The 24624-nt window shown below is 46.7% G+C and overlaps 8 protein-coding genes across 8 annotated transcripts; 2 read left to right on the top strand and 6 right to left on the bottom strand.

Moving 5' to 3' along the window:
• Positions 1-869: 869 nt before the first annotated feature.
• Positions 870-2325, bottom strand: EDB91DRAFT_1087501 (uncharacterized protein; the record flags this gene model as incomplete). Its single annotated transcript, XM_041316226.1, has 8 exons — positions 870-1053; positions 1167-1181; positions 1232-1350; positions 1581-1754; positions 1798-1958; positions 2068-2157; positions 2236-2237; positions 2264-2325. The coding sequence occupies 8 exons, from the start codon at positions 2323-2325 to the stop codon at positions 870-872; spliced, it is 807 nt and encodes a 268-aa protein (XP_041170417.1).
• A 980-nt stretch (positions 2326-3305) lies between these two features.
• Positions 3306-3963, bottom strand: EDB91DRAFT_1171098 (uncharacterized protein; the record flags this gene model as incomplete). The annotated part of the gene is made up of 2 exons (XM_041320202.1): positions 3466-3963; positions 3306-3415 (listed from the first exon to the last, which is right to left on the bottom strand). A coding segment is annotated over exon 1 (437 nt), but the record flags the coding sequence as incomplete, so codon positions are not given.
• Positions 3964-6606: 2643 nt separating this feature from the next.
• EDB91DRAFT_142745 (uncharacterized protein) lies at positions 6607-7408 on the bottom strand. The gene is made up of 3 exons (XM_041326214.1): positions 7017-7408; positions 6795-6960; positions 6607-6744 (listed from the first exon to the last, which is right to left on the bottom strand). The coding sequence occupies exons 1-2, from the start codon at positions 7297-7299 to the stop codon at positions 6884-6886; spliced, it is 360 nt and encodes a 119-aa protein (XP_041170415.1). The 5' UTR covers positions 7300-7408; the 3' UTR covers positions 6607-6744; positions 6795-6883.
• Positions 7409-9172: 1764 nt separating this feature from the next.
• Positions 9173-10512, bottom strand: EDB91DRAFT_1340086 (uncharacterized protein; the record flags this gene model as incomplete). Its single annotated transcript, XM_041325699.1, has 5 exons — positions 10347-10512; positions 10178-10296; positions 9959-10128; positions 9417-9873; positions 9173-9368 (listed from the first exon to the last, which is right to left on the bottom strand). Exons 1-5 carry the CDS (start codon positions 10476-10478, stop codon positions 9173-9175), a joined length of 1074 nt encoding a protein of 357 aa, XP_041170414.1. The 5' UTR covers positions 10479-10512.
• Positions 10513-10845: 333 nt separating this feature from the next.
• On the bottom strand, positions 10846-11444 carry EDB91DRAFT_1087499 (uncharacterized protein; the record flags this gene model as incomplete). Its single annotated transcript, XM_041316225.1, has 4 exons — positions 10846-10883; positions 10925-11088; positions 11137-11255; positions 11310-11444. The coding sequence occupies 4 exons, from the start codon at positions 11442-11444 to the stop codon at positions 10846-10848; spliced, it is 456 nt and encodes a 151-aa protein (XP_041170413.1).
• A 1593-nt stretch (positions 11445-13037) lies between these two features.
• Positions 13038-14256, top strand: EDB91DRAFT_1171061 (uncharacterized protein; the record flags this gene model as incomplete). The annotated part of the gene is made up of 4 exons (XM_041320201.1): positions 13038-13163; positions 13220-13271; positions 13352-13593; positions 13642-14256. 4 exons carry the CDS (start codon positions 13038-13040, stop codon positions 14158-14160), a joined length of 939 nt encoding a protein of 312 aa, XP_041170412.1. The 3' UTR covers positions 14161-14256.
• A 5487-nt stretch (positions 14257-19743) lies between these two features.
• Positions 19744-21208, top strand: EDB91DRAFT_1087497 (uncharacterized protein; the record flags this gene model as incomplete). The annotated part of the gene is made up of 7 exons (XM_041316224.1): positions 19744-19847; positions 19909-19972; positions 20026-20131; positions 20179-20216; positions 20867-21114; positions 21146-21167; positions 21188-21208. The coding sequence occupies 7 exons, from the start codon at positions 19744-19746 to the stop codon at positions 21206-21208; spliced, it is 603 nt and encodes a 200-aa protein (XP_041170411.1).
• A 589-nt stretch (positions 21209-21797) lies between these two features.
• Positions 21798-22287, bottom strand: EDB91DRAFT_1171047 (uncharacterized protein). The gene has a single exon (XM_041320200.1). It carries the CDS (start codon positions 22199-22201, stop codon positions 21803-21805), a length of 399 nt encoding a protein of 132 aa, XP_041170410.1. The 5' UTR covers positions 22202-22287; the 3' UTR covers positions 21798-21802.
• Between the last annotated feature and the right edge of the window lie 2337 nt (positions 22288-24624).

The raw sequence follows: 24624 nt of genomic DNA, 5'->3' as shown, positions 1-24624 counted from the left end.
CTGTAAGTGTTCGCGGCGCATTCATCACAATGTACTGACCCCGCATTTTACAGATGAAAGCTACGGATACGCACAGGAGAAATGTCGCCAACGAAAAATACAATGAGTTATGTTGCTGCTACGACTACTGAGCTATACCAGCGCCCTTGCCCTGCACCCACCTGCACCTCCTCCTCGAGTTCGTTACCATCGTCTACCTTTGATTATGGTCACCTTCCAGTCGCATCATCGTCGTCGTCATCTGGCACTTCGTGGTACCCCCGTGAAGATGAGCATGATCCTGTTGCTGCGAAGTCGCCACTGATGATGCCGTTCCAATATTACCCACCACACTACTCACCTCCTGAGCCCCCATACCAGCCGCACTGGAATGCAAACTCCAGTGGTGATGCTGTACAACCTGACGAGCAACAGCTCGTCACCGACAATCCATCAACGTTTCCGCACGTCAGTGATCAGTATTCATTCGGGAGTTCGAGTTGGGGTGGGGCGCCTGGTACAGGCTGGGGCGGCCCCATGGCATAATACTGTTTTCATAGTCGCGCTGTTGTTATACTAGTAGATCTTATCATTTGAACTTTGATCATATCTTCTGCTAATCTGTATGATCTAAGCGTTCGATGCTTGACCGATTTGATCAGTTGATCATTAAACTCATATATGGAAAGCGAGATGCGAGTTCAGTAGTTTTAACTTCAAATGGTTTAGTTTGATTTGCTACGACGTGCTACCCGAGCTACTGTAGCACTCGACTACTACTGTAGCGGGGTTTTGCTACTGCGCTTCTGCTTGCTACGTAGTGCTATATAGTTCGAAATGTTTCACTGATGAGTATCATCATGATTTATTGAAAGTACTGCCGATAGCCGTTATGAAGAAGCATAAGCATAGACAAGGTCACGATCGTCAAGTGTAAGAACCGTCGAATAATGTTGGCAATGCTCGTCTTGAATCATGACATCGTCCACTACTGTACGTGAGTGGAACAGGCTTCTCTGGAAGATCTTCAGTCGAAGACAAGCGCACTCCGGTAAAAAAAATGTTTGCAATGTCCTACAGACGAGGATAATATTCCTCTTGATAAGCAAAATTGCGCAGTGGAAGCATTGAACATGTGAGGTTAGTTGCACTGAGAGTACGTAGAGGCGAAAGCGAAAGTGACGTACCAGCAAGTGAAAGCACTGAGCAGGAACATGGTTTATGATGCCCCCTGTATTGAGAATTTGCTCACAGGCGTGCACATGCCCTGTGCTGCTGAGAATGTGACCTTACCCATGTCTTGAGGAACATAAGTGGCTCGGTTCCAGCGAGGAGGGTAGCTATGTTCGTCCCATGAAAGCCGCTAAAACACTGCGCCAAAACCAACCATTGGCGACAATGGCGATAAAGTTTCAAGTATTGGGGACCATTGGGAGATCGAAGGTGAGAAGCTCATCTAGAAATACCATCCGTCAGAACTGGAGGCCTCTTAATTACAGATCGTCGAGAACGCAGAAGGAAACTTCGTTGGCATCAGTCTTTAGCGCGTTCCACAACTCCAAGGTTTGCTTCTGAAAGAGAGGCTGAATGGGGACCGTTACCTGCTGTGGCCCAGATTCTGACAGGAGAGACTCTTTGCGCATGAAGAAGGTAGCATAGGGAAGACGAAAGTCGGAATCTTCTTCAGCAGCATGTGAGCTGCTCGGACATGGACGGTACTTGACAAGCTCCTCAAGCCAAGTAAGCAGTCGAGAGCCGAAGCTGTTTCCCCTATGCTATGGTGAGACATGTCCTGAGCTCAAGATGCGGCACACGTACCTGATTCGCGAGAGGAACAGATACTTGAGGATCCGAGTGGCGCATTCCTGCTTGATGGTGTTTGTACGACCAAGCGAAGACAATGTGTGGGTGGAACGTGAACAATAGAACAGAGACGTGGCTGCATAGCAAAGTGCTCCGGCGAGAGAGGTGTGCACTTCCTAACAAATAGAACAGCATGTGTCTGCATAAGACTTCGACGATACAGGTATGGAGCTCCTTACAATAAGGTAGTTGATGCGTAACGGAGAGGGTGGAAATAATGCTCACCCCCATAGTGCTCTCTTGGTGGCATTTCCACCTGGCACAGACTCGTTGTGTGCAAAGGCTTTTCGACCACATCGTTGATCCGCGCCCGTCCTGCAGTAATTTGGATGATCGCCAGGTTCAATGTTGATACCACGAGACATTATCAAGTTTACGTCTATAAGAACCCACCTCTGCACTGGAATATTAGACTACTCACTGAAACACAGTCACTCGCCCAAACACCTGCCGATAGTCGAGCACGTGTTCCAAGTTCTCCATGATTGCTTGCTAGCGGATGGCCTTCGTGATGCGATATTGCACCTCGACATCGAACGAGTTGGTGTTGAGCGCGTTAGTGTCGCGCTGCCAGCCAAGCTCGGGTTGCTGTGCGTGGTCACGGTGCCACTGCGGGAGCCCTGTGATATGTGCGAGGTTTGACTGGCGGCGAAAACCGTTTTGGATCGTATCTGAGTGGAAAAATACCTACAAAGCAAGGTAAGAATTAACAACTGTGCGTCCTTGGGACGTTGACAGCTGATTCGATCTGCACATTAGGTTGACTACTTACTAGAAGCTCGGGATGAGCAACGCACCTAGGCCGCGAAATGCAAGGTGTCCTTGTCATTTTTCTCATTCGTATCGATAGCACGGTGTTCCCACACTTGCTGCATGAGCTCAGGTGTTTCAGTGGAGTGGTATACTAATAGTATACGAATTTCTGCGAGTAGCCCGACGTGGCAGACATGTCGAGTGCGACAGGTATGGCAAGCCCCAAAGCGGCCGTCTTGTAGAGGTGCGAATGCCAATGCGAGAATTTCTCGATGAGAAAGCTGCAAGTGTTAATGTTGTAAGCGTTTTAAGTGCTCAAGCGGGGTCAGCCATAGCATTTGTGACGATACACGAATGTGCGGATAGACAAGTAGACATAGTTCGTGGCAAACGGTGGTACCGACTAGGAAGACTGCACGTGGCTGTGCTTGATCAGCTGGAATTTAAGCGAGTCAACGCATGGTAGCTTGATTACACTATTGAAAGGGGCAAACATCACCATTTGAAGTCGACACGTTGACGCTACAGGACTGCTCTAGTAAGGATAGTTACTACAATCGCAACGACAGCCCCTAGCGTCAACATCGGACAATCACATCCGATATGTGAGAGAAGCGAGAGCAGTAAATCGGTGATGATCTAAGCTGTGGTGTAGATTCGGAAAGGAGAACATCTGCGCACATGGAGAAGGCACTGCCACTCCGCGCGCAGAAGCGTGGAAGGAGAAGAGTCTTCTTCAGTAGTGCATAGACCCTCGGATAAGGATGGCGCTTGACAGCTTCCTGAAGTCCAGTAGGCAGTCGAAAGTTGATGCTGTCTTCTTTATGCTACAGTGAGACATGGCCTGAGCTCATGGTGCGGAGCACATACCTGATTTGCACGAGGAAAAGATGTTCAAGAATCCAAGTAGTCCTAATGCGTTCCTGCTCGATGGTTGAGTCATTGAGGTATCGATACTTGTAAATGGTTGTCAACCGGGGAATGTTTGCAGAGATACGGGAACTGCTTGCTGAGGTAATTTGCGAGACACATGCTAGAGAAGACAACGCGGTGGAGTCGAGTAGATGTCTCCGAGTCTCAGAGATAATTCTTGCTGGCGATGGAGATAAGGGTGAGTGAAGAACGATAGAAATGCGGGCTTGCTTGATAACAGGACTACCAGATGTGATGCTGAGATGTCGATGTCGATGAAGAAACTGGTTGTCAGACGTGACTCGGGCGCTTGATCTGCGCAGCAAGCTGTGAAGCGAAGATGAGGATAGAGCAAGGAAGACGCCCATGTACAGGACTTCAACAGCAACCTCCATCTAGTTCTCGCGAGCATCAAACAATAAGTCCATTCCTTTTCAGCTTTCATTCGTCCTGGGCACGTGTGTTCTGTGTAAAATCAAGTACCTCTAAGTGAGTGATGGCGTCCGCTTGGTGGGCAAGAGCTGAAATTGTCCCGCTCCTATTAGGTGAAGTTTCCGAACCAATATCATGTCTTCACGAGCCCCTGCAAAGCGAGAAATATCAGCGACAAAGGCTCCCCAAAAGATGCAAGGACACACCGGTGACGTCTCTGGCGTCCTACAGCTGCCCGATAACCGGCGGATCATCACCTGTTCAAGGGACAACACACTTCGAGTCTGGGACTTGGAGAGCGGTATGCAGGTCGGGAAGGCCTGGATGGATGAAGGAAGTGGATATGTGCAGCCCATAGCACTTTCGCCGGACGGTAAGACAGTAGCAAGTGGGAGTCCGGATGGTACAGTGAGATTGTGGGAAATTGACACAGGCAAGGTCATCAAAAAATTGACGGGGCACACAATGGCAGTGGGGTCTGTGTGCTGGAGTCCAGATGGAGGGCGAGTGGTGAGCGGGGGCGACAGTAGGAACATTCAGAGTATGGGACATCGAGAGCGGAAAGATGATCCTTGAACCAATCGAGGCAGTGAAAGACAGCCGGGTGTACGTAGTTTGCTACTCACCCGACGGCACGATGATTGCGACGGGCACGTTCAAGCTGAAAGTCTGGGATGCCAATACAGGCCAATTGCTCAAAACATTCGACTTCACAGTCACTTACTGCCTGGCATGGATCTCAGACGGAAAGACGCTTATCGCCGGGTCATTCCGCCATATCGCCGGCACGGGAAACTATCAAATCAGGAAATTCGACACCGCCACCTGGACCGAAACTGCTGTTCTGGAGGGACACAGCAGTTTTGTCCGTGCTATTTCACTGTCTCCAAATGAACGCATCCTCGCAAGCGTATCACAGGACAAGACAGCGCGACTATGGAACCTGGAAACAAATCAGCCCATTGGACAACCCTTTTACCATGATAACTCGGTGATTTGTGCGACCTTTTCTGTGGATGGAAGGTTGCTCGTCACTGGCTGCTTGATCAAGGACATATACAAATGGGATGTCTCTGGTGTCGTCAAGGAAGCTGGCCTCGAGCACCTTCTATCAGACAATGTAAGCTTGTGTACATTTCATCCTCAATCATGCTGACAATGGGTCGTCCTTTCAGGTGGTATGTTGCATCATGTCTCTTCAACAGCCTTTCTCATTCATCTTCATTCATCGCAAAAAACAATCAAGAAGCCATTTAACATTAATGTATGTTATGTGTCTCTTGACCTTTTGCACGGCCTTGAATATCTACATACTAGGCTGATGCTACACGACCTCGGCCTTCGAAAATCGAAGGCACTCGTCCGGGTCGACGACCCCTAGGGTTTTTCGATGATGTACGTGATTTCCATCTGTAATATGACGTCTCCTTTGACCATTGTCTTATTAGTTCTCTACCTCCCGAGGACGGAGTGTCCCCACAACACCAAATCAACACACACTCCTCGGTCGCTTACCTTCCCTCTGGCGCCGGCGCTCCAATTCACGCGGAGCAACCGAACACGACATCCCGTCCAGATCACACCCTCGTAGCTGGGCTAAAAACATCATATCCGGCAGACAACGCAGACAAGATGGATCAAACATCCAGTTGCGAGAGCTACCGGTAGTTGACGTCCCGTGCGCCCCAGGCAAGCCTGTGCGCTTTTTTCCACCTCTATTCTTCTCATGACTGACATGTTTTCACGCAGAGGGACTATCATGCAAGAGGGAAGAAAGCAGCCAGCTTCTCTCGACCTCCCAAAATCCATGTCATGCAGCAACCTACTGGTGGAGCAACTCAAAGCACACCCCCACCATCGCCACCACAGCAAGCCATGACATCAGCTGCAATTCCTACAGTCTCCACTACCGCGGCGGCGACTGAAACCTCGCACCTTGATATCACTATACGCCGGGCTGGATGCTGGACGCGGTTCTGGCTCTGGATTGGTTGTATCTCTATCGAAAATAATCAACTATAGGGAAGAAACGTTCTGGAACACCATTGACATTTTTCATCATCTCATCTAGTTATCTATAGCTCTTCTACCCTCTATCATTGTACTGTATTCTCTACTTGTTCTGCTACGCTTGTCTATTGCCTTATGTCGGTCCAGCTTGGTTCCACTCTGTACTATGGAAGCTGATCGCTTAGGCTCTTCTGCAACTCTTCTATGATACATTGATTCTGACGAGCTTTTTCAGCGAAACACTATGACCGACTTCAATCCCTCCGCTGTGGCGCGTGGCGTCGTCAAGGTCATTCGGGAACCTACGATAACAGGTCTCGAGTCAGACGTGCAGATTTCAACTTTCCTCCCTTTCGTGGGGGGGTGGTCCGTAAACAAGGTTTTGATGCCCCTGTTTGGGATATCGTACTCGACAAGGCGAGGGTGGTGATTACCCTACCGAAAAATGAGTCTGAGCAAAACCCGCTTCTTCCGAGTTAATGAACTAATAATCTCCCTCGGTGTATTAGATCGTCGTAACACACGCGCAGGGCACCTTTTAAAATATGTAGTTTATACCTCATAGTACGCAAATGTTTATATCTTAGAGTGTATCATTAAACCTTACTTTCTATTACGCACGCTATACTACTCAACTTGTTAGCTGGCTGATAAAACATTGAAACCTAATGTATGAAGCAGAAACTCGAGACTGTTGCCATCTATGTCGTGCATGCTGCTTACATGTCTGAAGTGCATCACAATCCAAGCTGCCATCTGTCGTGACGCAGCTCAAGCAGCAATTTGCTGATTGCACTGGGAATCATTCAATGACAAGACTGCTTAGTTCTGAAGGCGAAACTCACATCACCGTGGACTGGTACGGTCAAGTTAGCACAGTGCACGATGCTGACTTGCACGTCATGGCACTTGGTATTAGTGCACACGTCAAGTACTACACAATAAAAGCACCGATGTGAAGTGCCCACCCAATGTTGCTTTGGTACTCCGCTACGAGCTTTCGTGTGCGACCTGGAGTGGAAGGCTGGATTGTTTATAAAACTGATCTCTGCCAGGGAACGACTCACTGGAAATGGTGTGAGAGATAAAGGGAATCAGAAGGTCCCATAAACATGACTTGAAGTGCACGTCACAGCGCTTGCTGGCATACTCGAACCATGCAGGGTAAAACCCAGATCTGTGCCAGTCCAAGACATACAACGTGCTATCGCGTGCTAACAAAATGTTCCGGGGACACAAGTCTTTGTGTGCAAAGACTGGTGGCCACGAGCTGTCGAACTGCAGAGCGTCGAGAGGCGCTTTCTTCATCCGCTGAGATACGTCAAACTTGTGGTTAAACCATGCTATCATATCGTCATAAGAAACGAATGGGCCTGCGCCGTATGCGGTGAAGAATCGTCCCGTGAACAGGACGCAATTAAGAGTCCTATAACTTTCGCACTACCTCTGTTTGGGCCAAAGCGGCACTTGGCCGTGTAATGTGGAGGACGGAGAGGTGGGTTGAAATGTGGGAATAAAACCACAGGCTTTCGCTATCGGTGCAGCCAGGTCAATTGGTGTGAAACGGGTCACGTTGGGTTCTGATAAAAGGCAGGAGGAGGTTCGAACTTGACCACAGTTTCAGCTGCGACATTAGGGACGCTCAAAGTTCGGGGGCGCACATGTCGCCCACGCCCACCGCCCACGCCTACGACCCCCCGCACAGCAACACCATCCCGTTTTGTACATATCTGTATTATATAATACAATGCTAAGGTAGTCATTGAAGGCTTGTACAATAAACATATCACAGATGGCTCGTCACACATTGCACGAGCAATACCTGCGCTCATACCTCATCCTTATTGCCCTTCGTATCTTATTTCACCCTGCAGAGACTGTAGAAGAAGCAGCACAGCAGCTGCACTGTGACATATCTTGCATTCTCGCAATCTGGCAAACTCGCTACCTACAAGGACAATCCCCCATTGCCGCGAAAGCGGGTAGTTTACACCTTGCTTGGGAATATGCCAAAAGTCCATCTGACCACGACCGCTTTACCAACATGCTTCGAATTTCCCCTACGGTTTTCGAGGTGTTACTTGATTTAATCGAAGACCATCCTGCATTCTATAATAATTCACACAATTCTCAAACACCCATCCAGACTCAGCTTGCCGTCACACTCTATCGGATGGGACGCTACGGAAATGGCGGGTCACTAGAGGACATTGCCCGCCACGCAGGGATCTCAGAGGGTGGAGTGGAGTTATTTACGGAGCGATGCTTCGCTGCAATTGAATCCTTGCATGATGCATTTGTTCGCCTACCAACTGCCGAGGAGAAGGAGATTGAGAAGTTGTGGATAGATCATGAACTTGGATTTTGGGGAACTTGGCGGGAAGGCTGGGTAATGTATGACGGGACTATTGTTGTCCTGTACACCAAACCAGGCCTCAATGGAGATGCATACTTCACTCGTAAGTCAAACTATGGTCTCAATCTCCAGGTAAGCCTACACTATGTATCTGTAACAAAAATATAACCATCACATGTTGAACAGATCAGAAATCTACCCTCCAATCTCCGCATTGTTGATTATGCACATGGACTCACAGGCTCGGCACATGATGCCTCTGCATTCGAGCATACTGCAGCAGCCAAGCATACTGACTGGTTCTTCAAGGGCAATGAATTTGCCTGGGTCAACTCTGCATATCCTGTCAGTCCATACACTATTCCTGTTCACAAGCGCCCTGCTTCCCTCTTGCCAGAGAATACCCTTTTCGATAGTGCAGTTGCTCATCTTCGGGTACGATCTGAGCATTGTATGGGGGCTTTGAAAGGCCATTGGCAGTGCCTCCGGGGACTTCGGGTAAACATCAATTCAAAACACAAGCATCGAGCTGCATGTCATTGGATAACAATTGCAATTATATTGCATAACCTCGTCATAGATGTGGAGGGAGCTGTACAGGGGGAGCATTTTGCTGATACCCATTCTCGCATTGAAGAGGAAGAAGATTGAGGGACAGCTGACCTTGCTCGGGATAATGGGAGGAATTATGGAGAAGCAAAGCGGCAACAACTTGTTGAAGAACTACTGGCATTTTGGCAAATGTAACTAAAATTTGACAAACTGCTATTAAACGTGAATAATTGTCAAGGAATGTGTGATAAGGAGTGGAAGAACATCAGTTGAAAAATAGACACCGTCCGAAGGAAGAAAAATAGAAAAATAACCCTACTCAAAGTCACCCCAGTCCGGAGAGTAGTGAGCACGCTTCTCAGGCTTCTCAGAAGTCCCAGTCAGTTCACGTAACTTCGCCCGATACTCATCAACATCCCAGATACCAGCTTCGAACTCCTTCAGCAACATCTGACGCTCTTGGAGACGCATATCAGCTGCAGCACGAGCACCAATTGCCTCTAGACTTGCCCTTTGCAAAAGTATGAGAGGCAGCATTGATCAACAAAAATTCGCCCACCTTTGCATGTCCATCAGAGTCTCGTCAAGACTCCGCTTTTTTGGTACCTTGGATATGTGGTGCCTTGCTTTCTCAACACTGCTCTGAGAAAGTGATGAAGCCTTGGGAGGCTTCTTCCCAAGTGGGGTCGAGATTGGTTGTGACGGAGGGGGGGCATTCTCTTTATCATCACTGTTGTACAGAGATTGGGAGAGATCACAGGGGTCATGGTAGGACTCGGATGGAAACTCGAAGGGAGACTCGAAGGATGGTGAGCTTGCACGACGAGTGGCCTCAGCCTCGAGAACTCTGTGAAGGGTCAGCATCTGTGACTGCTGATCAGCCGTGAATCCAACTTCGTCACCTTCATCATCACTCAGAGCCTGAAAATGAACTGTCTTCTTTCCATGTGGGCCAGTGCCAGTAGTGATCGCAATTGGTGTCACATTCGGATGAGAGGAGAGGATGCAATGAAGGACTGGAAAAAACTGAAATTCATTAACAATCTCATCTGTATGATGTCAGATACTCGGAGACAATGCACAGTAATGTAAGGTACATACCCCAAATGGACTGTGCCCTCGAAGTAGTTGTCTCGTTTGGTCCAGAAGCAGGAACATAACACTGGAAATATTTGTTGTCGCCGTTGGACAGATTGCCATCTGTATCAGCTTGGATGCCTTCACCTGTTGTCTGAAGCCAGCAAGCCAGCTCTTTGTATTTCTTTGTCAGGCTGTAAGAACTGTATGAGTTTGAGGAAACAAAATATGTGGCAGACTTACTGCTCATATTTCCGTTTGACACGTTCTCCAACTGCAACAGCATTCAAGCTATGTAACTGTGGGAATATTGTGGCCCCCATGCGCTGGTAAATGGTGACTTTGCTGTCGCCCGATGTTCTCTGCAAGTCATCATCAGTCTTGTACCATTGTGCCATTTGGACTTACTTACCTCGCCCTTCTTGCGCTTCCCCAGCAGCACGACTCTGTTTTCTGACAACTCTATTTGGGTTAGCAATTGCCAGATCACATCGGCTGTCCATTCAATTTCGGGAATCGCGACTCCGGTGTTCTTCTTCCGCATCACAAAGCACAACGACGGCGATGATAACAACGACAAAGTGTAAAGTGTTTATTTTTCACAAGTTTAATATTATGTAATATACAAAGTACATTTTGGGTAGGGTGGTGGGGTCATGGGCGTGGGCGGTGGGCGTGGGCGACCTGTGTGCCCCCGAACTTTGAGCGTCCCTATTAGGGATGTTCAAAGTTGGGCGCCCATGCCCACCGCCTATGCCCACGACCCCCCTCGCCCATATACCACTACCCATTTTGTACTTGAACGAATGTATTATATAATCAATGATAACTTAACACTACCGAAACCACATTACACTCAATGGCACGTCTCCGAACATCACGCAAGCAATACCTTCACTCATATCTCTTGCTTATGGTTCTTCGCACTTTGTGTCAGCCAGATATGACCCTTGAAGAGGCAGCAGCACAGCAGTGGACATAGTAACATACCCCAAATACACTGTGCTTTCGGAGTTGTGGTTGTGTCGGGTCCATCAGCAGGGACATAGCATTCGAAAAATTTGTTGTCAGAGACATTGCCGTTTGCATCAGATTGGATCCCTTCACCAGTTGTTTGGAGATGTCGAGCATGCACCTTGTATTTTTTCATTAAGCTGAGCAGAATTGTAAGCTGGAAAATAGTGAAAAAGCGCAACACTCACTACTCATACTTTCGTTTGACTCGGTCCCCCATTGCAACAGCATTCTGGCTGTGCAATTGCGGGAAAACGGCAGCCGCCATGCGCTGATATACCGTCACTTTGCTATCTCCTGACGTGTTCTGGCACAGAAACATCATATCTTGTATCACATATGACAACTTTGACTCACTGACCTTGCCCTTCTTCCGTTTGCCTAGAAGCACGACTCTGTTCTCCGAAAGTTCAATCTGCGCCAATAGCTGCCAGACCAAGTCGTCGGTCCAGACAATCTCCAGGATTGTGACGCTGTTATCCTTCTTCTTCGCCATATGTGCAGATCTGATTGATGGTGAGTAGAAGGTAACAAACAATAATTTTTTACAATTACTTTTGTATTATCTAATTATGCAAACTACATTTTAGGTGACGACGCCGTGGGCAAAGGGGTCGTGGGCGTAGGCGGTGGGCGTGGGCGCCCAACTTTGAATGTCCCTATTCTGATTCCTGAAAGTACGTCACTTAGTAAGTCCAAGAACTGAAGGCACTGAATTCCCACACCTCGCGAAAATACAGTTGTAACTACATCAATGTTTGGACCCGTCGAAAAACTATCGTTTTACGATCCCTGACATTCCCTGTTTGGTATAGTCTCATGTGAACTGAATTGATTTCTAACACTTAAACTGCGTGAAATTTCAGCCGCTTTTGCTGATGTAGTTCTTTTCCGGCTCCCACCACCATGATCTCCTTCTTCGATCCTTTGTATTTCGAAACTGCTCCTGAGTCGGTTTACTGAGTCTACATACAGGTCCTGTCAACGGCAAGATAGACGATCTCTACCACTCTGGAGCAAATGATTTTTTCTTGCCAACAACGACTTCATCCACAATGCCTCCTGAAGCGCCATCGATCAAGTCAATCCTGCAAATGCACTCGACATGCTCATATCGCAACCACGCCTTAATATCACCATATGTCGGGTTGGATGCTGGACGCCATTCTGGCTCTGGTAAGAACAATACTATTATTCTGTACCTAGACAAAGGCTAGTGCACAAGTCAATACAAGACGGCGTGATACGACGGACACAGTACACACCTCAGTAGAGTTGTAACAACAATTCTGAGGTGGTCAAGAGGCGAAGCGTGGTACAAATATCAGCAGAGTCGATTAGGTAACGAGTCCGGAGGATGGAGAAGCCTGAGAGAAGATGAGAGTCATATGGTATACAAAGGTGTACGAGATAACAAGATAGGTAAGGAACTCAACATATTGATGTTAACATGCTTTACTTGTGTCCACTCCAAGGCCTGATGTACCAGAGACTGGTAGACCTCTGTTGAAGAAATGGTGGAGTTGTGAGTGATAGCAAACCATTGCATCCCCATGAATACACCAACAATCCGTGCGCCGTGTGAACTTTCTATCGTTTCGTCCAGTCCTCTGTGACTCTCCTACCTTTTTCGTCTTGCCTGAGCAGAACAACAATGCCCAAGCCATCGCAAAATTTGAACAGTTGCAATTCTGGCCTGAGATTTCCTTATTTTCACAACAATGTCACGCTTCATCGACTCGCATACTTGACGTCAGATCACCTCCCAAAGCACTTAGAACAACAAGGCCCACATCCCAGAACCATCACAGCGTGGATATGGTTCCGTATGCTTCACGCCGACAGATCAAGATGCAATCGCTGCAAGTGATTGGTTTCGACCGCACCTTTGTCGACTTGATGCGAATCAATGTTATGATTGACAAAGTAAGTTTTTTGAGTGTCAGTGCTAGTGTGATCCTACTCAAGACGAAGATTTATGTCATTGCAGAGCCAGGACCTTCGTCACCACCACATATTCACAAGCAGACAAGGATAGTCAGATAAGTGCCCAAACACAGCCCCTCCCATGCATGTCACACAACACCGCATGAAAGAAGGTCCATCATGGGCAATCAAGAAATCCCATACGGTTCTACCTGCTGACCAAGTTCGATATCTGACGGACCATACAATAATGAGGCTGTCTCGGACCTCGAATGGATGCAACTTCGAGGTAAAGTGCCACTTGAGCGTTCATAAGAAAGCCCACTGATGACCTTATGATTGTAGGCTTTAGTTAGAGCCAGGTATATCATCAGTGCAGACGGCGCCCAGCTCAACCGTGAGACCTCAGTTCCTGCTAGCTGAGCTTTGTGGAATGTCTGACAACCATCTCCAGATCCTGTACCATCACCGGCATAGGGTTCTCTGACCCAGAAGGCCCCAACTTAGGCAATCACATACTGACTCAAATGGTCAGTGCAGATGTTACGTTCGAGCCCGAACATGTCGGTCAATTAACCATTGAGGGCCATATCAATAGCATGATTTCCGCAGACGGTTTCCTGATGCTCACACCGTTCGGCAACTGCTTTCATTCCGAGCTGACGCGCAATGGAAAACTCGTTACAAAATTCGTCTTCCATATAATTTCTGCCATACCGGTGAAGAACGGAGACCCACCCCATGCACCACCGAAGGAGTACATCTAGAAATTGATCGACATGTACGGCCCAGCATCTATAACATCGAATTTGTCCCTAAACCTGACACCCGTCAAGGTCGACCAGCTGGTCTGGTCGACACATTTCAGAACCCATTCAGTTGTCACTGACCGCACGTTCACGCGTCTTGGTGCCGCTATTTTCCTAGTCGGTGATGCCACTCACATACAGTCGCCTGCAGGGGGCCAGGGCATGAACCTGGCCATCAGGGACGCAATCTTCTTTACAGAAGCCATCACAAAGCACATTCAAGCGTTTGCAGGAGATTCCGATGTGGATGATACAATTTTGCGGGAATGTGCACAAGTGCATCATGGGCGAGTGCTGGAAATCATCAGCTTCACCAAGAAGCTTTTGAAACTCGCAAGCCTTACGCATGATGTGTATGTGTGGTGGATGCCATTCAGTCTAGCCTCTATCCGCGATCTGATGTTAAGGATATTGGGCAGATTTGATTTTGTGCAGTCGAGTGTTGCATGGAGCCTGAGTGGGCTTGGAAGACGGTAATCGCATATTTTTGGGTGGTTTGGTTGACCGCGCTTCATTTCTACTCTGCATACTATACATATGATATTACCATCTCTATCTTTCTAGACATAATAGCCTGCTCTTATCGATGCAACAGTTATCTGACTATGCAGTCGATTATGTTGAGAGATGCAATGAATCGAGTTCGAAGGGGAAATGTAGAGATCGCAAAAGATAGTTTAGAACAGATCTATGAATAATACTGACGAATCACAATAATCGGGAGATGTTTGGGCCTGATGCTGAGGGTGAACACTGGGTAGATTCAGATGATCGTTCGAGAGGATACATGCCATCTTAAATACAAGAATGAGCGACAAGGGGAGCAAATAGTGGCAACTTGGCAAGGGCGATAAGAAAACGAATGTGCAGCCTGTGCTAAGACAATGTGTATTGTGCATTGTGTCAAGAGCACGTCAATTAGTACTAGTGATGGAAAAGTTCGGTTCAGTCCGGTTCACCAGGAAATTTGGTGAACGTTGAACCGGACGTCACATTCGGTTCAGTGATTTTGCTGAACGCTGGACCGAATGTGCTCAAACGCGTTCAGTGCATTTGGTTCACGTTCTGTTTGGCATTTGAATGCTGAACGTCTGGAATTTATGCACAAGGTTAAAGACACTGCGTGGCATCATGCGAGGGGCTTAGTGATGTTCCGGCCCGGCTTGGGCTCAAAGCCCCAGCTTAGGCTCAGCCTGGAGGGTGTTTGGGCTCACTAGATTTCAAGCCTGAGCTGTGAGCCCAAGCCAGCCGAAAGCTGGGGCTTGGGCCCAAGCAAGCCATGGCCTGTGCGCAAAATTCCAACAACACAAAGCACTGGAACTGGGATAGGTCAGAAGCAGACAAGCCTCGAACAAGTGAGTATGAAAATGGTAGAAATAATGTACATACATACACAGATATAACATATATACTGGGAACAATGCAGGCAAACACAAACGAGGGGCGGAGATCACGCACTCCCTGAGAGCGGGACATCGCCGTGGCACCATCAGCATCAGGTCAGAAGTTCAAAACACAAGATCAGACACTATCTGAGAGCGGGACAATCGCCGTGGCACCATCAGCGTCAGGTAAGCAGCTCAAAGGACAACATCATGCACCTCCTGAGAGTAGGATATCGCCGTGGGACCAAATTCTCGAGACCAGCTTGCAATGCATCAGCAATACTCTGAGTAGCATTGGCAGGCTCCTGTAAGAATCAGTAAGATGATGTCAATATTGGTAAGTAAAAAGAAAACAAGGAAGGAAAATGATGCACCTGAAGGCATTTGGCACCTTGAAGACCACTACAGTGCATCCCAAGCACAACCCATCAATCTCTTCACCTGGGGAATCAACTTGGAACAAAGTACACACATGATGTGACATGAAAGTCACTGAGCTGTGAAAGGAATCTAACCCCCACAACATCACAAAATTCTAGGACTAGGTAGTGTTCGCGTTCGGCGTTCGGACACATTCGAACACATTCAAAAAGGTTCGGAGAAAGCTGAATGTAGAACCGAACTATGGGTTCGGTTCAGCCCATACCCTGAACCTTGAACTGGACTTCAGTTTGGTTCAGGAAAAGTCCGGTTCGAACCGCGGTTCAGGACCGAACTTTTCCATCACTAATTAGTACATGAGGTGGCGTAGTGAAAATATGAATTGGTGAAGTAGGAGAGTCTAGAAAGGGTCGAAGAAAGAGAATGACGGAAGGAATGTCCTACCATGATGCGAAGGGGAACATTTTCACCCGGCAGACTTGTTGTGTGAGTTGCAATGACTGCTGAAACATGGAGCAAATTGATTTGTCGCACTCGACCGCTGATCTCTTCAATAGAGCAGCTATCTGAGCTCCCTGGTCTTTTTGCAAGTTCTTCAGTCTCTCATGTCAGGCTAGGAAAAAATGGCGTACTTGACATGTCTATTAGTACTCCTCTTCTTTCACAGAGCCCTGGAACAGTGGGTCATCACACCCAACAGACTTCATCTCTGATAGGCACATGAGGCAGCTCGACATGTCATTCCATCGCATATCCATTCAATATATCAATGTCACGTTCCTCCTCGGTCAATTATCTCCTGTAGTGTTTTCAACGTTGATACAAGACATTGTTCAAAATCATCTGAGTACACGGTGCCTTGGATTATCAAGTCTATCGATCTTTCCACATGACCCAATCTGCTCAGCCTCAAGACTTCTCAAGCTCAGTGCATACCTAGTGCACATTGAACACGTCAAGAAGGTTCTTGCGACGCTCGGTTGTATGTGAGCTCTGGTGAAATATCATGGAGGTATGATCTCCATCAGCATGAACAGACAGGTCGACGTCTGTGAGCCACAGTTGTGCAATATGCACACACTTTGCTTGAACTGCCTGTGAACGAAGCGCAGTAGGTACCACGTCAGCTTTCGTCAACAATAGATAGTAATGATGGTGTACCTGCACATTTGGGCCTTGGCCAGGAGTGAAGCAAGTATTGCAAGAGACCAATTATGATCTGCTGCGCCCTGCTAACCAGACACAGATACAAATTCACCTAGACTGGTACGCTACGTCTATAAGTACCCACTTTTGCACTTGAATATTAGACCACAGCTCACCGAAACAGATATAGTCACCCGCCCAAACGAGTGCGGGGAGTCCTCAAGTGCGTGCTCCATGTTCTCCACAACTGCTTGCTACTGGATGGAACATAAAATAAGTGAGGTAGGAATCCGTAAGCGTGGCTTTGGCACGTCAACACGCTGTAAGTTCGACCTGCACCAGGCCATAGTGTCAATATGATATATCATTTTACTGTCATTGAAGTAAATCCGTGATATATCCCTGGAGTCGGCTTACCACAGCAAATAGTTTAGATGCCATTACAAATGATATATCACCATGTACCCAATATGCACTGCCGCAATTTTGGCAATTTTGAAACTCAGCTTTTGTCATTCCAGGCATTTGGTCACCTCCTCATGTCAGGCCTTCTCACACTATTCCCACACTCCGCATTTTCGCATTTTTAGCCACCTTACTCCACAACACCCAAAACATGACCCAATATGGTACATCCCCACAATTTCAATTATTCCCACCCTCCCCCTACATCATTGCAGCTTCACCACCACACCACAATAGATCCCTGTGCATATATAAGTAGCAGTTTAGTATATATATGTATGATATAATGTAATAGACCGCTTTTTTTGTCTATTTGTGTGCCTGCTCCTCCTCTAGGGCCCTCTTGACATAGGGTAGGTTATAAAACATTTTCGCATTTTTGCCTCTTTGGTGGGGAGGTGTTCTATTATATTCAGAACATGTCTATGAGCATATATGAGTAGATTCCCATCTTTATTTCACCCCCTGAAGCGTCCTACATCAATAGATATAGCACATATGCAAGAAAACATAAAATGTGTTCTTATTGAATTATTTCTAGGTAGACAGACTTGGAAAAATCATTCCTAGTATCTATCCAACTGTAGGAACAACGTATCAGGAGCATAGGACTATAGGATGATCACCTGTTGCATAGTGTACCCCCCCTCTCCTGGTGGTTCACCCCCTGTGAAAGTTTTTCCTGTAGGACCCTCGGGTCTATTTCTATGTATATTTGGAGTAGGTCTATCATATAGCTGGCCCAGTACACACATAGGATCCTTCTACAGGAACAAAAATATATAAAATCGCATTTTTGACATTTTTGATGTTTTTCAGTGTCTTACTCTTGCATAAATAATTCAGCCTGTGCATATATGATTATCACAGTATATATACTTGCTTTGTATGACAAAGATCAGTTCAAAATAGGTTGTAGGCTTGAGATACTGCATATGCTTGCTATTTCTACTGATAAGGGATCAATACCTTCAAAACATCGAAATTTAATAATCAGAAACTTGGAGTACATTCCAAATATATTCAGTATCATATTCATAAATTCACAAAACAATCCAACAGGAATTGAGTGCTGAGGAAGTGAAATAGATAAGAAATGGAGTGTGGGAAAGTCCAAAGACCCAAAACATCGAAAATGATCAGTTGGGCAGTAGTAGGACTTTAATGCTGAATCAACTCAGATATGCACTACATTTCCTCCACAATCCTCTAACCTCAGGGCAGTGTGTAGTAGAGGTTTATTTAGTAGTCTACTATGTATCCTACATATTTTTAATGAAATCTTCGGCCTATATCATATATAAATGTGACTTTGTGTAAAAAGATGACAATTGTCACTTTTCACACATATGTCATTTTGCTTGTCATTCAGTCAGTCCTTCATGGATCTTTCTAAAACTTCAAATATATCATTAGGGACATATATGAGAGGTATCACAGGTATCTGATCACTTATCACAGGCTTAATTATTATGTAGGCTTCTTATCAGTAGAAATACCTCCTGTACATCAGATATCATATTTGCGCCCTATGTAGGGCTGATCCTTGACATAGAACATATGTATGAATGTACTACTGATTATATATGAGCAGGCTGGATTATTTATGCAAGATTAAGACATGTAAAAACATCAAAAATGTCAAAAATGCGATTTTATATATTTTAATTCCTGTAGAAGGATCCTATATGTGTTCTTGGCCAGCTATATGATATATCTACTCCAAATATACATAGAAATAGACCCGAGGGTCCTACAGGAAAAACTTTCACAGGGGGTGAACCACCAGGAGAGGGGGGGTACACTATGCAACAGGTGATCATCCTATAGTCCTATGCTCCTGATACGTTGTTCCTACAGTTGGATAGATACTAGGAATGATTTTTCCAAGTCTGTCTACCTAGAAATAATTCAATAAGAACACATTTTATGTTTTCTTGCATATGTGCTATATCTATTGATGTAGGACGCTTCAGGGGGTGAAATAAAGATGGGAATCTACTCATATATGCTCATAGACATGTTCTGAATATAATAGAACACCTCCCACCAAAGGGGCAAAAATGCGAAAATGTTTTATAACCTACCCTATGTCAAGAGGGCCCTAGAGGAGGAGCAGGCACACAAATAGACAAAAAAAGCGGTCTATTACATTATATCATACATATATATACTAAACTGCTACTTATATATGCACAGGGATCTATTGTGGTGTGGTGGTGAAGCTGCAATGATGTAGGGGGAGGGTGGGAATAATTGAAATTGTGGGGATGTACCATATTGGGTCATGTTTTGGGTGTTGTGGAGTAAGGTGGCTAAAAATGCGAAAATGCGGAGTGTGGGAATAGTGTGAGAAGGCCTGACATGAGGAGGTGACCAAATGCCTGGAATGACAAAAGCTGAGTTTCAAAATTGCCAAAATTGCGGCAGTGCATACACAGCACAAACACGTAGATTACTGCTTCTGGGAAACACAATGCAATTTGACACTTTCCAGTAATTTTCTTGCATTTCCCCGAATGAAAAATACACCCTGTGGTATTTCAACAGAATCTGAAAATACAATCAAACTTTCCTTTCGTTGTGTCACAAATATTGATCAACATGGGACTTAGTCGCAATTTTGTTCTGGTTGGCCCCAGTGCTCTTGACTCTCGACCATGACCGCGCACCAGGATCCTTAATGCAAACACAATTGCTGGTGGTGTTACATTGGGAAGCTCTTGTTTATCATGCTAATCCCCCTCACAAGTCACAGATGCGACAACTCAATGACTCGTTATCAATGTACGTGACATTTTAGTTGACCAATTTCGGGGCTGATGTTATACTACAATGTCCTGCTCAGCTCGAGGAGCTTATTGACTTCTGAGGTTCAACGTGTTATCATGCACGAGACAGCCACAGCTCATGTACGTTGTTAACATTTCTCGATGAGTTGTTCTTCTGACTTGAATGCTTTCAGTCCTCTGTGACGTCACCTAGCCTATCCATCAATCATCCACACACAGCCGCTGCCATGCTCTCGCATCAAGTCTCGTCAACCGGAACTGATCTCGCAAATCAATTGGGTATGTTATGTGGTTGACAATATGTGCATATATTCACTTTATTTCAGTAAGGCTCTCCACTTTATGCCCAGACTTGACACTTCCAGTAAGATGTCTACACAAGTAATGATTTCTGAGGGCTGATGCCCCCATTTTTGTTTTTTCTCCAGCTTAGGCACTCACCATCTTGATTACTCTCATCACAAGCTCTCGAGCTGAAACTTGTGGAGCACAGTACTGGCCGGGCAGGTGTTTCGAATGGATTATATCACTCAAATATCAGTCATACTCTGCTATATAGTATACCCATAATGTCCATACTGTCAATATATTATATTAATGAGCTGCAGCTAGGACGAGCGTGAAAGTAGCGTGCTATCAAACAATATTTTGAATATAGCAGCTGCATCCATCAAGTACTCCAGGAGAAATCTCTGTGAATTCTGGGTATATTCTAGGGGAAAATGTCGCTATAATGATAGCAAAGTCTGTAACTTTTGGCAAATTACCAGACGAGAGAGTCTGGCAGAAAACGTGGTGATATTCTCGTGTATTTTCACACTTTATCCACATTATACCATTTTCATAATCTACTGGTTTGTGCTGTGATATTGGGTACATGGTGATATATCATTTGTAATGGCATCTAAACTATTTGCCGTGGTAAGCCGACTCCAGGGATATATCACGGATTTACTTCAATGACAGTAAATGATATGTCATACTGCCAGGATATTGTGCCTGCACATATTGTAGGCTGGCTACTTACTGGGATATCGAGATAAGCAACGTACATGGACCGCAAGGTCTACCCGTACCTTTTCGTCGTCCTTCTTACAAACATCCCTCAGACATGTGTACATTCATGTCGGCAGCACGATGTTTCCACACGCCCACCGGAGTGGGGCACTATATGAGGATCAAGTAGTCGGACATGGCAAGCATGTCAAGTGCGACAGGCCCGGCAAGCCCAGAATCGGCAATCCTGTAGAGGATTGTGAGATGTGAGTGCTAATGCGAGAATGTCTTGGAAAGAAACCTGCGAGCATTGATGACTGTAAGCGATTGTCTTGGCAGCTCGAGCATGGTCAGCCATAGCAGTTGCAGCATAAACTTGCGGATAAAGCTTCGTAGTAAACGGCGATATCGATTAGGAAGACTGCATGCGACTGTTTTCTGAACTTGTTTAGCTGTAGTTTACGAGTCAGCGCATAGTAGCTTTATTGCGGGGGCAGTCATAACCATTCGAAGTCAGAATAAAGATGGTAGGTGCTCTAGCAAAGTTGTAGTTGTGACAAATTCGCTACACATCGAACAGTCATCCGAGATGTGGGAAGGCGCGATGGGAGAAGAGCTATGGCGATAAAGGTATAAGTAGTTCATACGACTCAGTGTCGTATTTATCCACTGCGGTCTTAGATAGACTTGAAGCGAGAGCAGGTGAATTGGCGATGATCTAAGCTGTGGCGCAGATTTGGAAAGAAGGAAATCTGGGCACATGAAGAAGGCACTGCCGCTCTACGCGGAGAAGCGAGGAAGGGGAAGAGTCTTCTTCAGTAGTGCATAGGCCCTTGGATAAGGATGGCGCTTGACAGGTTCCTGAATTTTAGCAGGTAGTTGAGTGTTGACGCTGTCTTCTTTATGCTATGGTGAGATATAGCCTGAGCTAATGCTGCGGAGCACATACCTTATTCACGCGAGGAAAAGATGTTCAAGAATCCAAGTAGTACTGGTGCATTCCTGCTTGATGATCGAGTCATTGAGGTATCGATACTGGTAAATGGTTGTCAACCGGGAGATGTCTGAAGAGATACGGGAACTGCTTGCTGAGATGATTTGCGAGACACGTGCTATAGAAGACAACGCGATGGAGTCGGATAGACGTCTCCGAGTCTCAGAGATAATTCTTGCTGGCGATGGAGATAAGGGTGGCTGAAGAACGACAGAAATGCAGGCTCGCTTGATAGCAGGACTACCAGATGTGATGCTGAGATGTCGATATCGATGAAGAAAGTGGTTGTCAGACAACGTGAGTCGTGCGCTTGATCGGCACAGCAAGCCGCAAGAGGATAAAGCAAGGAAGACGCACATGTACAGGACTTGAACAGCAACCTCCCTCTAGCTCTAGCGAGCATCAAACAATAAGTCCATTCCTTTTCAGCTTTCATTCGTCCTGGGCGGGTGTGTTCTGTGTAAAACCAAGTACCTCTGAGTGAGTGATGGCGTTTGTTTGGTGGGCAAGAGCTGAAATTGTCCCGCTCCTATTAGGTGAAGTTTCCGAACCAATATCATGTCTTCACGAGTCCCTGAAAAGCAAGAGAAATCAGTGACAAAGCCTCTCCAAAGGATGCAAGGACACACCAGCTCGGTCCTCGGCGTCCTACGGCTGCCCGATAACCGGCGGATCATCACCTGTTCATTGGACGGCACACTTCGAGTCTGGGACTTGGAGAGCGGTATGCAGGTCGGGAAGGACTGGACGGACGAACGAAGTGAGCAAATGACAGACATAGCACTTTCGCCGGACGGCAAAACAGTAGCAAGTGGGAGCGGGGATGGTACAGTGAGATTGTGGGAAATTGACACAGGCAAGGTCATCAAAAAATTGACGGGGCACACAAAGACAGTGTGGTCTGTGTGCTGGAGTCCAGATGGAGGACGAGTGGTGAGCGGGTGCGACGGTGGGACATTCAGAGTATGGGACGTCGAGAGCGGAAAGATGATCCTTGAACCAATCAAGGCCGACGCGGAAGGCCGCAATGTGTCGGCGGTTTGCTACTCACCCGATGGTACAATGATTGCGACGGGCGTTTCGGGCATAGAGAAACGTCTGAAAGTCTGGGATGCCAACACAGGCGAATTGCTCAAAACACTCGACAATGTATTCGTTCCAGCTCTCTGTCTGGCATGGACCTCAGACCGAAAGACGCTTATCACCGCCGAGGCAAACTTCTGTGTCAGGAAATTCGACACCGCCACCTGGACCGAAACCGCTGTTCTGGAGGGACACGATCTTGCTGTCGCTGCTATTTCACTGTCTCCGAATGAACGCATCCTTGCAAGTGTATCATGGGACAATACAGCGCAACTATGGAACCTAGAAACCAATCAGCCCATCGGACAACCCTTCTACCATGAAGACTGGGTGAGGTGTGTGACCTTTTCTGTGGATGGAAGGTTGCTCGTCACTGGCTGCGATGACAAGGACATATACAAATGGGATGTCTCTGCTATCGTCAAGGAAGCTGGCCTCGAGCACCTTCTATCAGACAATGTAAGCTTGTGTACATTTCATCCTCAATCATGCTGACAATGGGTCGTCCTTTCAGGTGGTATGTTGCATCATGTCTCTTCAACAGCCTTTCTCATATCTTCATTCATCGCAAAAAACAATCAAGAAGCCATTTGACATTAATGTATGTTATGTGTCTCTTGACCTTTTTCACGGCCTTGAATATCTACATACTAGGCTAATGCTACACGACCGCGGCCTTCGAAAATCGAAGGCACTCGTCCGAGTCGACGACCCCCAGGGTTTTTCGACGACGTATGTGATCTCCATCTCCAATCTAAGATCTCCTTTGACCATTATCTTATTAGTTCTCTACCTCCCGAGGACGAAGTGTCACGACAACACCAAATCAACACACACTCCTCGGTCGCTTACCTTCCCTCTGGCGCCGGCGCTCCAATTCACGCGCAGCAACCGACCACGACACCCCGCCCAGATCCCACCCTCGTAGCTGGGCTAAAAACATCACGTCCGGCAGACAAACCAGACAAGATGGATCGAACATCCAGTTGCGAGAGCTACCGGTAGTAGTTGACGTCCCGTGCGCCCCAGGCGCGCCTGTACGCTTTTTTCTACCTCTATTCTTTTTATCACTGACACGTTTTCACGCAGAGGATATATCATGCAAGAGGGAAGAAAGCAGCCAGCTCCTCTCGACCTCCCAAAATCCATGTCATGCAGCAACCTACTGGCGGAGCAACCCAGAGCACACCCCCACCATCCTCATCACAGCAAGCCACGACATCAGCTGCAATTCCTACAGTCTCCACTACCACGGCGGCGACTGGAACCTCGCACCTTGATATCACCATACGTCGAGCTGGATGCTGGACGCGGTTCTGGCTCTGGATTGGTTGTATCTCTATCGAAAATAATCAACTATAGGGAAGAAACGTTCTGGAACACCATTGACATTTTTCATCATCTCATCTAGTTATATATAGCTCTTCTACCCTCCATCATTGTACTGTATTCTCTACTTGTTCTGCTCCGCTTGTCTATTGCCTTATGTCGGTCGAGCTTGGTTCCACTCTGTACTGTAGAAGCTGATCACTTAGGCTCTTCTACGACTCTTCTATGATACATTAATTCTGACGAGCTTTTTCAGCGAAACATTATGACCGAATTCAATCCCTCTGCTGTGGTGCGTGGCGTCGGCAAGGTCATTCGGGAACCTACGATAACAGGTCTCGAGTCAGACGTGCAGATTTAACTTACCTCC

The sequence above is a fragment of the Suillus paluster genome, assembly GCF_016628075.1.
Source record: "Suillus paluster strain FC165 chromosome Unknown EDB91scaffold_133, whole genome shotgun sequence".
NCBI lineage: Eukaryota > Fungi > Basidiomycota > Agaricomycetes > Boletales > Suillaceae > Suillus > Suillus paluster.
Note: the sequence above shows the minus strand (reverse complement) of the source record. Positions and strands in the feature narration are given on the sequence as shown.